The following is an 18,607-nucleotide window of genomic DNA, read 5'->3' on the forward strand; positions in this document are numbered from 1 at the left end:
AATCCACTAGCCATCAATGGCCCTTAAAATAAATACAATACCCCACTGAAAAAATCATGGCAAATAATAAAGTTTTTCGTATTAACCATACTGCAACATGTGGCCTAACACGTACCATACCTAAAATCGCAGGCTACAAATGACACTATATGAAGCGAATGAATCAAATTTTTGGTACTAAATAATTTATCTCAAATCTTTTAACAAAGGTTGCAGAGCAGCTGGCATGTGTGTGCTTCCAATCTCCTAGTATAATGAGGAGGACACCAGCTGTGCAAGAATGGGCAGAGAATGTTACGTTCATTCTGTCAAGCCAGTTGGTGCCAGTCCACTGCATTTGATGCTGTTACTGTGTGCTGCCCCATCAGATAACACGTGGATACTTTCTGCACTGCTTCAAGCTACCTCACACTGGCCCCTAGTTTGTGAGTAACACGCTTATTTTGCATGTACCCTAGGTGGGCCATCAGCATTAACATTGCCAACTTACATATGGAAGATTGCGAACGGTTGCTTCATAGAAGATTGCAAATATATTTAGAATTTAATCCTTGACAATGTAACACAGTTGATGACTAAGAACTTTAAATCATAACAATTCACCCCCCCCCCTTGCCACTAGTTTAATAGTCCAACCCAGCAGGATTCCAATGATGACCTATGATTTAAGAGCTAACACACAAGCCTGAATTAGTGATCCTGTTATAGAGGAAGACTGGCTGGATGTCAAAATACATATGCATGAGAGAGAAAACAAAGATGATGTGACTTACCAAACGAAAGCATTGGCAGGTTGAGAGACACACAAACAAACACAAATATACACACAAAATTCAAGCTTTCGCAACCAACGGTTGCTTCATCAGGAAAGAGGGAAGGAGAGGGAAAGACAAAAGGATGTGGGTTTTAAGGGAGAGGGTAAGGAGTCATTCCAATCCCGGGAGCGGAAAGACTTATCTTGGTGGAAAAAAAGGACAGGTATACACTCACTCACACACACATATCCATCCGCACATACACAGACACAAGCAGACATTTGTGGATCTGCTGGAAGTATCACTTTGCCATGAAAAAAAATGATCCTAATCCTACCCCTAATGATCCAACTCCCCAAGACACTATCCAAATTGAACCCTGCCTGGAACAGTTCCGTCCTCCGTCACAGCGGGACCCACCTCCTCTTCCTCAAAATCACCCTCTCCAAACCTTCCAGGAATTTCTGACTTCCAGCCTTGCCTCTCAATCATTCTTAAAAAACCTTAATCCTACTCCCAACATCACCACTGCTGAAGCCCAGGCTATCCGTGATCTGAAGGCTGACCGGTCCATCATCATTCTTCCGGCGGACAAGGGTTCCATGACCGTGGTACTTGATCGTCGGGAGTATGTGGCTGAGGGACTGCGTCAGCTTTCAGACAACACCACATACAAAGTTTGCCAAGGTAATCCCATTCCTGATGTCCAGGCGGAGCTTCAAGGAATCCTCAGAACCTTAGGCCCCCTACAAAACCTTTCACCTGACTCCATCAACCTCCTGACCCCACCGACACCCCGCACCCCTACCTTCTACCTTCTTCCTAAAATTCACAAACCCAATCATCCTGGCCGCCCCATTGTAGCTGGTTACCAAGCCCCCACAGAACGTATCTCTGCCTACGTAGATCAACACCTTCAACCCATTACGTGCAGTCTCCCATCCTTCATCAAAGACACCAACCACTTTCTCGAACGCCTGGAATCCTTACCCAATCCGTTACCCCCAGAAACCATCCTTGTAACCATTGATGCCACTTCCTTATACACAAATATCCCGCACGTCCAGGGCCTCGCTGCGATGGAGCACTTCCTTTCACGCCGATCACCTGCCACCCTACCTAAAACCTCTTTCCTCATTACCTTAGCCAGCTTCATCCTGACCCACAACTTCTTCACTTTTGAAGGCCAGACATACCAACAATTAAAGGGAACAGCCATGGGTACCAGGATGGCCCCTTTGTACGCCAACCTATTCATGGGTCGCTTAGAGGAAGCCTTCTTGGTTACCCAGGCCTGCCAACCCAAAGTTTGGTACAGATTTATTGATGACATCTTCATGATCTGGACTCACAGTGAAGAAGAACTCCAGAATTAACTCTCCAACCTCAACTCCTTTGGTTCCATCAGATTCACCCGGTCCTACTCCAAATCCCATGCCACTTTCCTTGATGTTGACCTCCACCTGTCCAATGGCCAGCTTCACATGTCCGTCCACATCAAACCCACCAACAAGCAGCAGTACCTCCATTAAGACAGCTGCCACCCATTCCACATCAAACGGTCCCTTCCCTACAGCCTAGGTCTTCGTGGCAAACGAATCTGCTCCAGTCCGGAATCCCTGAAGCATTACACCAACAACCTGACAACAGCTTTCGCATCCTGCAACTACCCTCCCGACCTGGTACAGAAGCAAATAAGCAGAGCCACTTCCTCATCCTCTCAAACCCAGAACCTCCCACAGAAGAACCACAAGAGTGCCCCACTTGTGACAGGATACTTTCCGGGACTGGATCAGATTCTGAATGTGGCTCTCCAGCAGGGATACGACTTCCTCAAATCCTGCCCAGAAATGAGATCCATCCTTCATGAAATCCTCCCCACTCCACCAAGAGTGTCTATCCGCCGTCCACCTAACCTTCGTAACCTCTTAGTTCATCCCTATGAAATCCCCAAACCACCTTCCCTACCCTCTGGCTCCTACCCTTGTAACCGCCCCCGGTGTAAAACCTGTCCCATGCACCCTCCCACCACCACCTACTCCAGTCCTGTAACCCGGAAGGTGTACACGATCAAAGGCAGAGCCACGTGTGAAAGCACCCATGTGAACTACGAACTGACCTGCCTACACTGTGACGCATTCTATGTGGGAATGACCAGCAACAAACTGTCCATTCGCATGAATGGATACAGGCAGACAGTGTTTGTTGGTAATGAGGATCACCCTGTGGCTAAACATGCCTTGGTGCACAGCCAGCACATCTTGGCACAGTGTTACACCGTCCGGGTTATCTGGATACTTCCCACTAACACCAACCTATCCGAACTCCGGAGATGGGAACTTGCTCTTCAATATATCCTCTCTTCCCGTTATCCACCAGGCCTCAATCTCCGCTAATTTCAAGTTGCCGCCACTCATACCTCACCTGTCATTCAACAACATCTTTGCCTCTGCACTTCTGCCTCGACTGACATCTCTGCCCAAACTCTTTGTCTTTAAATATGTCTGCTTGTGTCTGTATATGTGTGGATGGATATGTGTGTGTGTGCGAGTGTATACCCGCCCTTTTTTCCCCCTAAGGTAAGTCTTTCCACTCCCGGGATTGGAATGACTCCTTACCCTCTCCCTTAAAACCCACATCCTTTCATCTTTCCCTCTCCTTCCCTCTTTCCTGATGAGGCAACAGTTTGTTGCGAAAGCTTGAATTTTGTGTGTATGTTTGTGTTTGTTTGTGTGTCTGTCGACCTGCCAGCACTTTCATTTGGTAAGTCACATCATCTTTGTTTTTAGATATATATTTCCTACGTGGAATGTTGTAAAATATTGTCAAATACTGTCCTTATCAACCAAGATCCTCCTGCTGTTTTCTCTGTGCTGCTCATGACATGTTGTGATCTAGGACACTTATTTCCATTTACTTGGCAATACAACTTCTACTGTAACTTATTCCTCTGATACCCTCGTAAAGGAATTAAATGGAGGAAAATTATGCAACAATTTGCCAACATTAATGCCTTACATAATTAAGAGGTGAATTCTTACTATTACTCATATGTACCATAAATGAAAATGAATGGTTAAACGTGGGCACAGAAACATCCATACAATTTTTAATTCAATTTGGTCCACTGGCTGCACAACCCAGTGTGGACAACAGCTTTAAGCTACTTTGGCAGGGCAGATGTACCTGCTTATTTTAAACAAGTCTGATTTACGATTTTATGTAAAGTGATTCCAAGAAATAAACCAAAATATATTTCTTGTAAAAGAATCTCAAACAAGACAGTAATCTTATTACATAGTTACAGAAGAAAAATGAAATGTAAGTTAAAGTTGCTCAAAGAACGCTTTAGTTTTGGGGAAATAACACACACAGTTGTGTTAATAAAACTGATGAATTTTTAAAAGAGTAAACCACCATCTGGCTGTGTATTACTATATTTATCTTCTGTACAATCTAGATTTCAGCTTATCAAGTTCAATGCTAAATGTTGTTAGACCATTGTTATCTCATGTTCGTAGAGGCAGTCCAAAGCACTTACACAAAAACAAAATTTCAAAGCACCTGACAGGATTTGAGCCCACATCCTTTTGCATGTAAGGACCACACAATTGCAACTTTTAGGATTGTACTTCATAATGACGTAAGATGCAAAATATAGATAGTACAGATGATAAATATAGTAATACATGGTAAAATGGCAGTTTACTCTTTTAAAAAATAGTGCATGACCAGGCTCAACATCATAGAAAATTGAGGAAGTTAATACATAGAGTAGTGGGCAGGTACGTACGACAGCACGAGTGTGAACGTATATTGAAAGGTTGAAGTGGAGGCGAAGGGGGGACAGGGTATGGGAAAAGAGATGGAACTGAATGAGAGACAGGGACTATAAGCAGAGTCATGAATGGTGGTGGACCGCGCAGATCGAGACATGTATCGACATTGAAGTGTTGTTCCAAGCAACATTTGTGTTTGAAGAAAGCATGCATCCTGCAAATTATGTCTCTAGCTGGCTTGTGTAGAATTTTCTGCTTACCACCATCAGCAATGACAACTCCCAACAAATGGAATTAAATTTCACTAAATAACTTGCATTGCTCATCTTTAATGCTTGCACTGGCTACAGCATTCAAAGTAGTGTTTAGAAAGCTACTGAAATGCTTGGCTATTGGATAATACATGACGTAGGTGCGCAGAACAAACCTAAACGCGACCGCCGTTATTCCTGACCCCAACTACAGTGGAGATTGAACCCAAAAGGACTACGAGATCAAAAGGAAGAGTTGTAAGAAAATTTCCATCTAGTAACTCAGAGAACCTGTAGAGTGGAGAGTTTGCTCTAATCCAAATTGCACAGATTGTGAAGTAACCACTGAATAAGAGTATGTTGTAGTCGTATTCGACATCTTCTGCCACTGGTGGTCAATTCTGCTTTTGGCCAAGTGCCCATTCATTCTGGTGGGCTCCTAATGGAGGCCACACCCACATAAAAAGCTGTGCAAATGTTAAATAGAATTGGTATATGACAGAACTGCTTTCACAGGTCAGCCAACCTATGACAGGATAGGATATTCCTGTGATAAGACTGGAATAAGATGTGTGAGTTGAGAGCATTTCACAGGTCTGCCACCTGGTTCTTCCAAAGAGATGTGATGAATATGTGGGGAGGGGGATGTGGCTTAAGGCTGGATCAAGATAGCTACATCTACATACATACTCCACATGGTGCGTGGCGAAGGTACCTCGTACCACTACTAGTCATTTCCTTTCCAGTTCCAAATGTCATAAAAATAATTGTCTATATGCCTTCATACTAGCCTTAATTTATCATATATTATTTTTGTTGTTTTTACATAAAATGTACATTGGTGGCAGTAGAATCATTCCACAGTCAGCCTCAAATCCTGGTTGACTAAATTTTCTCAATAGTGCCTTGAGAAAAGAACATCGCCTACCCTCCAGGGATTCCCATTTGAATTCAGAAAGTGCCTCTGTAATACTTGTGTGCTGATCAAACCTATTGCTAACAAATTTAGCTGCAAACCTTTGAATTGGTTCAGTGTCTTCCTTTAGCCTGACATGGTGTGGATCCAACACACTTGAGCAGTACTCAAGAATGGGTCGCAGTAGTGTTCTCTGTGCTGTCTCTTTTATAGATAAGCTATGTTTTCCTATAATTCTACCAGTAAACCAAACTTGACCACTTGCCTTGATCGATTCACTTCATACTACTCTGCAACTGACTGTGTCAAGCAGCTGTATTCGAACATTATGGGACTGTCTTCCATACTCATCTGTGTTAATTTATACTTCACAGGTTTTTATGGGAGAAAAGGGCAAGCTGAATTTTGCGTGACCGATACTTTCTACACTCCTGGAAATTGAAATAAGAACACCGTGAATTCATTGTCCCAGGAAGGGGAAACTTTATTGACACATTCCTGGGGTCAGATACATCACATGATCACACTGACAGAACCACAGGCACATAGACACAGGCAACAGAGCATGCACAATGTCGGCACTAGTACAGTGTATATCCACCTTTCGCAGCAATGCAGGCTGCTATTCTCCCATGGAGACGATCGTAGAGATGCTGGATGTAGTCCTGTGGAACGGCTTGCCATGCCATTTCCACCTGGCGCCTCAGTTGGACCAGCGTTCGTGCTGGACGTGCAGACCGCGTGAGACGACGCTTCATCCAGTCCCAAACATGCTCAATGGGGGACAGATCCGGAGATCTTGCTGGCCAGGGTAGTTGACTTACACCTTCTAGGGCACGTTGGGTGGCACGGGATACATGCGGACGTGCATTGTCCTGTTGGAACAGCAAGTTCCCTTGCCGGTCTAGGAATGGTAGAACGATGGGTTCGATGACGGTTTAGATGTACCGTGCACTATTCAGTGTCCCCTCGACGATCACCAGTGGTGTACGGCCAGTGTAGGAGATCGCTCCCCACACCATGATGCCGGGTGTTGGCCCTGTGTGCCTCGGTCATATGCAGTCCTGATTGTGGCGCTCACCTGCACGGCGCCAAACACACATACAACCATCATTGGCACCAAGGCAGAAGCGACTCTCATTGCTGAAGACGACACGTCTCCATTCGTCCCTCCATTTACGCCTGTCGCGACACCACTGGAGGCGGGCTGCACGATGTTGGGGCGTGAGCGGAAGACGGCCTAACGGTGTGCGGGACCGTAGCCCAGCTTCATGGAGACGGTTGCGAATGGTCCTCGCCGATACCCCAGGAGCAACAGTGTCCCTAATTTGCTGGGAAGTGGCGGTGCGGTCCCCTACGGCACTGCGTAGGATCCTACGGTTTTGGCGTGCATCCGTGCGTCGCTGCGGTCCGGTCCCAGGTCGACGGGCACGTGCACCTTCCGCCGACCACTGGCGACAACATCGATGTACTGTGGAGACCTCACGCCCCACGTGTTGAGCAATTCGGCGGTACGTCCACCCGGCCTCCCGCATGCCCACTATACGCCCTCGCTCAAAGTCCGTCAACTGCACATACGGTTCACGTCCACGCTGTCGCGGCATGCTACCAGTGTTAAAGACTGCGATGGAGCTCCGTATGCCACGGCAATCTGGCTGACACTGACGGCGGCGGTGCACCAATGCTACGCAGCTAGCGCCATTCGACGGCCAACACCGCGGTTCCTGGTGTGTCCGCTGTGCCGTGCGTGTGATCATTGCTTGTACAGCCCTCTCGCAGTGTCCGGAGCAAGTATGGTGGGTCTGACACACCGGTGTCAATGTGTTCTTTTTTCCATTTCCAGGAGTGTATTTCGTAGACTGGGTGATCAGTTGACGATCACCCCGGGAGAAGTGTGAAAGACTGTGGTAGGAAGTTCATTATTTCCAGGCACAATGATAAGAAGTCAAGAGTCCTGGTGCAGAAGAACATTGTTAAGTTGTGCCAATCAAGGGAACATAAAGTAACGTGTGTGTGTGTGTGTGTGTGTGTGTGTGTGTGTGTGTGTGTGCGTGTGTGTGTGTGAGGTGCTTCTCTGTAGCTAGTTCATGAAGGTGGTTAAAGAAGCATTAATGTGTGTGTATTAAGGAGAACATCTGAATGCGGACCAAATTCAGATCCTAGTGCTTGTCTGTGGAGGTCTTACAAGAGGAGAACTAAACAAAGTGGATAGGGGAGGAGGCGTTGAGGTATGTGGATCGACTATATTAGGCCTGAGTCCAGATCATAAAGATATCACTGAATCTGAACCAGTTTAGGATCAAGGGTAGCTACAATGATTTCCTCTACATGGCTTATTAATAGGTTGGAAAATGAAGGTGCTATGTAGGTGCCCACAGTCATGCAGTGGATTAGTTTGTATTTATATATCTCCTCTCCTCCCATACACAATCCAAAAGTGTTTATGGATAAAGATATAGCTGGCAAGACATTGGGATAGGTATATTTCGCTAGTGACAAAAACAATGGTATGGGGGATGTTGGTTTACAGGCAGGTGGCCCAACAGTGACAAGTAGGGATCCTGGTGCTAATGTGGCAATGTTAAGAGGTGGGACTGCTTTGTGGCCTTGATATGGAAAGCTAGATAGTAGGCAATGAGTTGGAGCTGTTGGTCAACAAGAGCTAAGGTTCTTTCCATTGGAGAACAGCAAACATCTACAACAGGGTATCCAGATCGATTACATTTATGGATTTTGCGAAGCATTAGATCATGGTCAGCCACAGTGTGTCAAATCGCAAGTGTGCCAGACACGCAGACTGCATGGACACCGAGGTTCGTCCTGTCTCGGCTTTGCTCAGCCATTCTTGTAAGTACCCAGCAAAGTGCAAAATTTCATTTGTTATTGTGGTGTGGCATTTTTCAGTGAGCACAACTCTCATCCGTTTGGCTGGGACATGGTGTCAGTGTTCTTCCTTCATTATTTGTCTGTGGTGTGAAGTGCGGTCAAATGTCCAGTGGCTGTTTGCGCAAACGGAGACACTCTAGTGATCTACTTTCACACGCCTTTAAAACTGAATATGAATAATGAAAGAGAGGGATGAAAATTCTCAACATCTATCACGCAGTCACATAATTGATGTTTACTGCAAGTTTGCTATGAAATAACATTACAATAATATGCAGCAAAAATTAAAAGATTTAGTTAACCAGGAAAGAGCAAAAAATTGTGATTGACAAATGGGATTAATTGTTCCCTACATCAAGAAGCACTTTGTGCTGAACTTGCAGGCATGGAGTCCATGGAAAAAGGAGTGCAGGAACAAAAATCAGAACATATGAAATGGATTGCCGACCTCGCACTTTTTGTGGAGTTAACTGAATGCTGTAGACAGTAAGACATTGCAAAGTGAGAAATAACTGATTTATGGTTTGATGGGGAAGCATATAAAAAGAAAATCACATTGTAGAAGGGACAGTCTAGTTGCCCCAAGCTCACTAGTAATAAAGAAAATGTGAGATACGAAGAATTCATTGTGGCCTTGAAAGAATTACAAGGATAGTTTTCTAAACATTTTGAGGACACTGCCAATTTTACATGTTTTTGAGCTGCATTTGAGGCCATTGGCCATATCACTAGGAAGTGTCACCATGTATGCGAAAATGTAACTGATTGATCTCCAACGTAACTTCTATTTTAATGACAAATCCATTTATGTTAAAACTATTCTGGACGTCTACGCCGTTTTCCTCAGGTAAAGTTTCCATGACTCCATAATGAGGTTACCAAAGTGTTACAATACTTCATTCAACACATGTGTGAAAGACCCTTTTTTTAATTATGAAACTAAATAAGACATGATTACATGGCAATCTAAGTGTGAAAATCTGTGAAACTGTCTGTATCTGACCGCATGCCGACAGTGTGTACCATATAAATATTATATTATGTCTTCAGTGCACCAAAAGTAACTAAAAACACTGAAATTTTTTTTGTTTGTGATCCATGTTGTTGAGGAATGTAAAATATAAAATCGTGCTGTATGCAGTACAAGTGCATTGCCATTTATATACTGAATGTTTGCAGTTTTCCTGCTTCACCTCTAAGCTAAGACTGTGTCGTGGCAGCGGGACCAATGTGCAGCCAGGCTGAACGCTACAGCACTCTTGCCAGGGCATAGTTCGCAAGCTGAATTCTTGGCTATACTGCGTTAAAGGGTCTGTGTGTGTGAGGGGAGTGGGGGTTTAGAAGGAGATGTAGTTGGGGTGAAGACGGAGATACACTTGAGGATAAGGGTCTGGGATAAAGGTCACTCCAAACAAATCGTCCAAAAGTTTTCAAATTTACTGCAACTTATCATTGCAGCATGGTCACTGTGAAGCAAACAAGCCCTGTACAGTGTAAAAATATGCTCATTTCAGAGAGGGAGTGGAAGAGGGGGTGGGGAGTGACAGGAAGCGGCAGTGAGTTTCATATGTCTTTGTGTTCATTTGTTTATTTATTTATGCCAAGTTCACAAACAATACTGTAATGAAAATGTAAATTACTGTAACGAATATCTAACTTCTCATTTCTGAAATAAATAAACAAAACAAATCCACCCAAAATGAATACAACGTACGCTCAGGAAAAGAATCTTATGAAATCCATATCTAAGAGATATAGCAATTCAAATGGAACTACTATATGTTTCACAGTTCACAAGCATCACTACTGATCATTTTATATCTACAAGACAACAAACAAACAATCAGTATGAACTAATTATCTTTCTTCAATTGCATTCACTGTCATATAGTATTATGGTGCAAGTGAGTTGGATGAAGAGTACCTATCTAGTTCCAATGGTGGCATTTAGATTCTCCTATAGTGTCCACGTAAAGAATTTTATTCAGGACACGCTAGTTGTTTTTTGTGAGGATGGAGAGGCTGCCATAATTGATTACTTGTTATTGGATTAATCTCCAATTTCCAGGAGATGTGACTGGAAGAAGTGAATGTGAATAGATAATGAAAGTTACAGTGCTGATGCTGATTAATTACATGGCAGCTCAGTTTATTTCTTGAACTTTTTCAAACATAGCACAAATTGTATTCAACAACTCATCTAATTCTCCACATTAGGAAGAGTTTTAATCCTCTAAAAGAACAAAACTCTGATTTCAGCTATAACACTATCTTTTGAAGTAGAAATATGATATCTGATTCAAAGTGGAGAAATTTGTCAAATATACTAATACAATATGAAATATCTCTGACAGAGATGTGTTCACAAGTAATGTTTGTTGAGAGAAGGCAGTTCCACTATCACGTCAAAGATATTTTCTTCCTGTTGATGGCGCAAACATTATAGTCCACCTCCAAAATATAATTCACATCAATTATCAGTCTGCCTATATAGCTGATCCTGATGTGGAACACAAGGGTTCGATTCCTGATACTACAAAGGATTTTTCTTTGGTGGGAGAACTAGAATTGCGTAAGCTCTACCTCAAGATGCCAATGAGCAACTACATAAGTGAGAAGTACCAATTCCAAGGTCTGGAAAGTCAACAATGGCAGGGAGAGTGGTCTGCTGAGCCCATCCTCCTCCATACCACGTCTGCATGACATGTCACTGCAGAGGATGCCATGGTAGCAGGGTGACATCAATTGAGCTTTAGGGTCCACTCTCGCAGGGCTGATGCACAGTTCATTCTGATAATCTCCTACTACATTTGTGGGCTTTAACTTTGAGCACTGCTTGTTGAAGAACATGATATTCATAAAACACTTTTTATACTGTTGAGTGACAGAAAAAAGAACGCCACCGATTAGTGGGAAACAACCCACCAAACACATTGATAAATGCACATTTAATGCTCTTTGCCACTGAATGTGCAATTTGGCTGTCTACTCCATAAGCTAATCAAAATATTTCACATTCTGTCATTCTTAATGTAAGAACCTCTGGAGCTATAACCACAGTTACACCTTACTTACAGCATGGGGCACTGACGAAGTCACTTTGACTTTCTATTGTAAATGTTACAAATTATTTTCTGGTTGCCACACCAATTATATAAAACAGAGGACAATAAATGCGATTAAGTGACAGGTTTCAGAGTGTGCAAAATATACACAGGTTAATATTAAGATTGCTTTTGCAACTGCCATCTATGTTACAATGATCACCAACACTTTGACACAGAACTTATTCATAATACTTTTTTTTACTGAACTGGTAACTATGCACTGTCACACGAACAGTTGCACTAAACACAAATTTGGTACTAAAGGTGTTGAGAAACAGCTGAAATCATTAAAACTGAATAAAGCTCCAGGGCCTGATGGAATCCCTGTGAGATTCTATACTGAATTTGCAGCTGAGTTAGTCCCCCTTCTAACTATAATCTATCATAGAGCTCTCAAACAAAAAGCTGTGTCCAGTTCTTGGGAAAAGGCATTGGTCACACCTGTCTACAAGAAGCGTAGTAGAAATTACCATTCAATATCCAAAAAACAACTGTCCAATATCTTTGACATTGATTTGTTGTAAAATCTTAGGACATACTCTGAGCTAAAACATAATGAGGCATCTTGAACAGAATGACCTCCTCAATGCCAACTAGCATGGATTTTGGAAAATATTGATCATGTGACATCCAACTCGCTCTTTTCTCACATGCCATTCTGAAAGCTATGGATCAAGGCGAACGGGTAGATGCTGTATTTCTTGATTTCTAAAAGTGTCTGGCTTAGTACCACACCTAACTTATTGTCAAAAGTATAATCATATGCGGTATCAAGTGAATTTTGTGACTCGATTGAGGAATTTTTGGTAGGGAGGACATAACATGCTGTTTGGATGGAGAGTCTTCATTAGATGCAGAAGTAACTTTGGGTGTGCCCCAGGGCATTCTGTTGGGACCTTTGCTGTCCACGTTGTATATTAACACTAGAATTGCTGACAACTGGATGTACCTAGAACCGCAGCTGAGTCACTAATGACACACATATCTCCCCCTTTTATTATCCTGCATCAAAGGGTTATTGTTACTAGTGATGAATCTATGCTTTGAAGTGCTGGAAACTTTGTTATGAAATCAACAAAAATAAAGTAGCTTTTCACAATTTATCATTTATTGTTTTAAAAAACTTACACACATTTACTGGGGGCCTTCACTGGCTACCACCACATAACGAGCGCAAATAATAGTGACATCTTGGGCTGTTGGGTGTTCTGCTGGATATCAGCATCGTATGTGCAAGTACGACGCTGATATCTGGCAGAATACCTGACAACCCAAGGGGTCATTAGATTGCTGGGAGAGCGTGAAGAATTACACAAATAATAGTCATTTGATGTACATTAATTTCATTGCACACAGCTTTTTCTTCCACATATGACAATTCACAAATGGTTTGTTTCCTTCACTGTTAGGCTTTACAAGGCAACCTGTTCACTTTCCTTGACGCTCAGGAATGACTTCGGATGTGATGGAGGTACTAGTCTTTCACGCAGCTGCTTACTTCACAGCAAGCTCCTCCTACAGCTGAAGTATGATGTCTCTGCGTTTCAACTTTTTCACCCTTAGAGCATTGTACAATACCTAGGCATTTATCCATACCATATCCAACTAGTTGTAAAATGCGTGAGGAGGCCAACGTCTCTATGGTGCTTTGACAGATGATTTGCGAGCCATTTGGTTGACCATACCGCTCCATATTTAGAGCAGTTATAAAATGTAACTGAATCTGGCTTCTTTTTCAAAGCATCTTCAATTTTAACATAAGGATGCATAGTGCTGAGAACCACGACATTTTTGTTGCTCTTCCACTGGTGAACTGTCAGTTTGGTATCACACTTCTTCAACAATACTGTGTCGTATAACACTTCTTTTGCCTTCTTAATACACATCAGAATTTCCCTACGAGATCAATTTATGGTGCCCATTAGACACGTAGCATTTGCTTTCAAGGTTTCAGAGAGCCAAGGAGGTGAACAAATTGTCACATGTGACATTTCTTCCTTTATTGAGACAAGGTTGCATCAATTTTTTCACAACAAACTCGCCAAGGTGCTCATCACTCGGTCTAGTGTCATCCTTTGCTAGATAGTGGACAGCATTCACAATATATTTGGAGTTTTTATCTAATGCCTTCCAATACTTTTGCCTGTATTTGTCAGGTCCTGAGGTCATGAACTCTGTGACTCTGCAACAGCACTTTGAAGGAAAAAGCTGTTCATCGATTGTTATATACAGCTTTCTAAGTAGCTATGCTGTGTGTTCGCAATGAACTCGTAACAGATATCTGATACTAAAGCAAAGGTGACTTCTTTAAGTTGTTCTGATCATGTGGATCTGACATCACATCTGAGATAACATATTATCTCTCTGAATCTCACAAGCCATTGTTCACTTCACAAAATTATTTCCCCACTTCATTGACCACAATGTGTTTAGTTCTAAGCTCTTTGCTCCTACAGCACCATGAACGTATAATATAGCTACACAAGCTTCCAGTTCTTCAATGTTTATAGTCTCAACATCTAAATCCAATACTTGACGTGCTTTGGTTTCAGTACATTTTACAATGTGTTTCAAAATTTTGTCTATTATCATCAGATGACAAGCACTGTAGCAGATCTCCTTCACATTTCAATTTGCATGTGGAGATGTCCTGCATGGTCTTTGAAAAATTTCTGTTGCCCATATCCGCCAGCTAAACTGACAAATACAACTCCCACTTTCCAGGCTGATCCATCTGGTGATACAATATCTCCACCTGAAGGGAACTGAAACAGTCCACAACCTTCATCATTTCGTTGCTCACAACACCCACTGCCACGAGCTAACGTAACCTTCTTGGCAGCTGTTCCTGTAATACTAGTAATTAGTATTACAACATGTAGTTGTTTTCAATAGATTATGGAATATTAGAACTAAAAACACACCATCATAAATGTAATGTAAGACTTGTAAAAACTCAAGAAAACAACAATGTATAAACATAAGTATTGCAAATGGAACCTGGGTCTACACAGCACATACATAAACAATAATTATTATAAAAACAAACACATAATCATGCATACTTTCCTCATCAATAACCAGCAGAACATCCTGAGGAGTAACATCATCTTCTCATAAAAAATCTGGAACTACGTCTTCCTCAGATGAAGACACCAGTGGCTAGCCCTCAGATTCACAATCCCAAATCTCATTTAGCACATTTATAATGTCCTTTTCTGTTCGCAGATGTTTGGCCATAATAAATTTGTATGCTGCATGCACTATTTACACAGTTAGAATGCACTACTAAAACCACGTTTCATGAAAAAAAGCACTGGCTGCGCAATAGTTGCGTACACGGTCAGAAATGTTTCAAACTGCTCTCCCTCTCCTTCTTTTCTGGAAAACTGCAATGTCATCAGGCAATGAAATAAAAGGGAGTTTTGTGATCATTGTTCAAACATAATCTAACAATAAGCGTGAAGCTACACAAAAAATTCGATTGTTATAGCAGATGCAGCAGAGGGGTCAGAACTAGAGTGCTGCAACGCTCAGTGTTTGACCGGTCACTGCTCGCCTGTTGACGGGGGGATCGAGCCGCTCGTGTCCGGCCCCATACCACTCAGCTCGGTCACGTACTCGCCCCATGTCTGTTGTCCGGATTCCGGACACGCGGATAACCGAGCATGACCGGTCACCGCTGACGTCTCACCTCGCCTCGACCCGGCTCGCTGCACTGTACTTTACTGTACAAATCCAACGCCTCTCTCTCTCTCTCTCAATACAAAAGTAACATTTCCAAGAACGGGTACGTGACACAGCTAAATTCATAAAGCACCTGGGAAGTAAAATGATATTTCAATACAATCGCGGATAGAAGACGAGTCTCATTTCCAAACAAAAGAGATATTTTTCCTTTCATTTATAGGAAACATTAAATAAGTGCTTTCCCTGTAATCTAGAAGACAACCATCTTCATAAAGAACGCATACAAAGAACATTAAACATTTACAGACGTAACTTGTCATACGTTTCAATTGTTTGCAACATAAACAAAATTATAGTTATTGTTGATCAGCAGGAAATCACTAACGCGTTCCGGATTTAATTGGCTGCGGCAATTTGTTAGTAACATGCCGGCTTTACTAAAGCACCTTTCACTAGGTGTGCTTGTTGCTGGGATACATAAAATACGTCTTGCAACTGCAGCCAAACCTGGCAGATCTGTTTCATGTCTGCTCCACCACTTTAAGATGTCATCATCATCTCCGGGGTGCATTAAAATGTACAGATCTACTTCATCTGCTGCGGATGATCTTTTGTTCCTCCATTCCTAGAAACGAGCTCTCTTTCTGGGTGGTGATGACACAGTACTTGAAGGATCTATGATAATAAACAAAAGAGACAAGTAATACAGAACTGATATGGAAACCATTGAAACATTCCCATAAGAGACCGATGACCTCGCTGTTTGGTCTCTCCCCCCAAACAACCCGACCCCTGTTCCCATAAAAACGAGATGTTTTAAGTTAATGAAATATTAGACGAGTCACAACATTCCCGCTTCTCTATAATACACTGTCCACTAACTATGCAAAAACGATTATGTTAATGATTGAATGTTGTACCTGCTTACGTAACACACATTTGTCGCACATTGTTAAGAATTTCCTGCTTTTCACTTATTTCAAGCATATTAAGATAACGGAAGGAAGGCCAAAGAAGCGATCTTTGTGAGTATTCTTGCAACTGTGTTTCTTTAAATGAGTGGTTCCCGACTGGAAAAAAAATAAAGTGGAGCAGTTTGTGCACGATACGTACCCAGTAGACGCAATGTTTTCGTCTACAACCAACAGAAATGTACTCCATACTTGGCTTTTTAGACCTTCCCGTTTCTTTTATGTGTAAACATTGGTTTCAATCTTACGTCTTACTACACTGACTTCCTCGCGCTGCATGGTTACAGAGACAGACACACCACAAATAAGAGGCCCGTACTGGCTGCAGTCTCTCACAGATAATAACACGTGTAATGTGTTTGAAGTTATGTGCTACGTATTCGGTCACGGCTTCTATGCTCGGTCACAAGAACTAGTGCGGGCAGCCTATCCAGTTAGGGTGCGCTCGCCCCACCTCGTATTTTGTGCTCGCTTACTCGGTCATGCAGGACTCTAGTCAGAATTGACATGTCTGCAGTTCTAGGTGAATCTTCGTATTTCTCTTTTAAGGTTTCCCCATATAACGTAAAATTATGTATAATCGCTAATTATCTTAGTTAATAAAACGTCACAAAATTCAGCACTCTAGGCAATAATGCAAAATAGTGACAAACGAAAGAACAAGAAAGTGGGTCACGAGTGACCCAGCCGCGGTTCTAGTCTCAATGACCTCGTAGACAAGATTAATAGTAAAATCAGGCTTTTTGCAGATGATGCAGTTATATATAATGACGTACTATCCAAAAGAAAATGCATATATATTCAGTCAGACCTTGATATGATTTCAACATGATGCACAGATTGGCAACTTGCTCTAAATGTTCAAATATGTAAAATATTGCACTTCACAAAATGAAAAAAACATAGTATTCTATGATCATAATATCAATGAGTCATTGTTGGGATCAGCGAACTCATACAAACATCTGTGTGTAACACTTTGTACTGATATAAAATGGAATAATCACATAGGTTCAGTTGTGGGTAAATCTGTTGGTAAACTTTGGTTTATTGGTAGAATACTGGGGAAGTGCAATCAATCTACGAAGGAGATTGCTTACAAATCACTCATATGAGAAGTTCTAGAATACTACATAAGAGTGTGAGATCTTTAGTAGATAGGGCTAACAGGAGATGTTGAACGTACACAGAGAGGGACAGCATGAATGGTCACAGGTTTGTTTACCCTGTGGGAGACTGTCACAGAGATACTGAAGGAACTGAACTGGAAGACTCTTGAAGACAGATGTAAACTATCCTGGGAAAGTCTACTAACAAAGTTTCAATAACTGGCTTTAAATTATTACTCTGGGTATATACTACAACCCCCTACATATCACTCACATAGGGTCACGAGGATAAGATTAGAATAATTATTGCATGCGCAGAAGCATTCACAGAATCATTCTTCCTGTGCTTCACATGTGAATGGAACATGAAGAAACTCTAATAACTAGTACAATGGGAGGTACCCTCTGCCATGCAGCTCATTGTGGATTGCAGAGGGTAAATGTAGAACAGCATGAAATCATAAATACCAATGACAACTCCACTGGGGCACTGTTAACAAGAGCACTGAAAAAGGGAAAAGGTGAAACTTTCAATTTATTAAGCTATTTGAATTATGCCTTAAGATTCTACAGAAATTATTTAAATTAATTTTCAGAGTTTAACAGGACCAGTATCAGTGTTTTTACCACTCGTTAACATGGAGAAAAGCACAAAGAAAGAATATGAAGGACATCAAAGTAGAATTACATAAATTGCCTCACCATAAAAGTGATGTTTTACTGCTAATAATTTTTTTGCAACTATAAAAATACTCTAAGCGCTGCTCCTATAAAGCTGCATTTTAGGGACAATAGGATTCAACAATCACAAAACCAAAGATGCTCATTGAAGGAGTCTTATGAAAAAACAATTAATGCTCAAAATATAAAGTTGTAATTTTTATTCCAATGGAAACTCACAGTTTAAAGTCATGATGTGATTTAACAACAGGAGCACAGCGGTTGATGGAGACTGTAGGTTCAGGTAGGGAGTCTGGATTCACAGGTACTTGTACACCTCTCTCCCATTCTTGCTTCCACTGATCTGTTATTACCCAGTACTCATCAGGAGATAATGGTTCCGAGTCAGGCAGCTTCATTGCACTGATCAAGTCTTTTCGGAACAACTGAAACATAAAAAAACATAATTAAGTTATTATTTAA

General features: G+C 41.9%; 1 protein-coding gene across 1 annotated transcript in view; it reads right to left on the reverse strand.

The window, feature by feature from the left end:
• Positions 1-18,607, reverse strand: part of LOC126482312 (PHD finger protein rhinoceros) — a 246,149-nt gene that overhangs the window by 191,961 nt on the left and 35,581 nt on the right. Inside the window, exon 5 of the mRNA XM_050106352.1 lies at positions 18,365-18,570. Coding sequence (XP_049962309.1) covers positions 18,365-18,570 — 206 coding nt within the window. The remainder of the gene's footprint in view (positions 1-18,364; positions 18,571-18,607) is intronic.

Source organism: Schistocerca serialis, chromosome 5, assembly GCF_023864345.2.
Source record: "Schistocerca serialis cubense isolate TAMUIC-IGC-003099 chromosome 5, iqSchSeri2.2, whole genome shotgun sequence".
NCBI classification, from domain to species: domain Eukaryota; kingdom Metazoa; phylum Arthropoda; class Insecta; order Orthoptera; family Acrididae; genus Schistocerca; species Schistocerca serialis.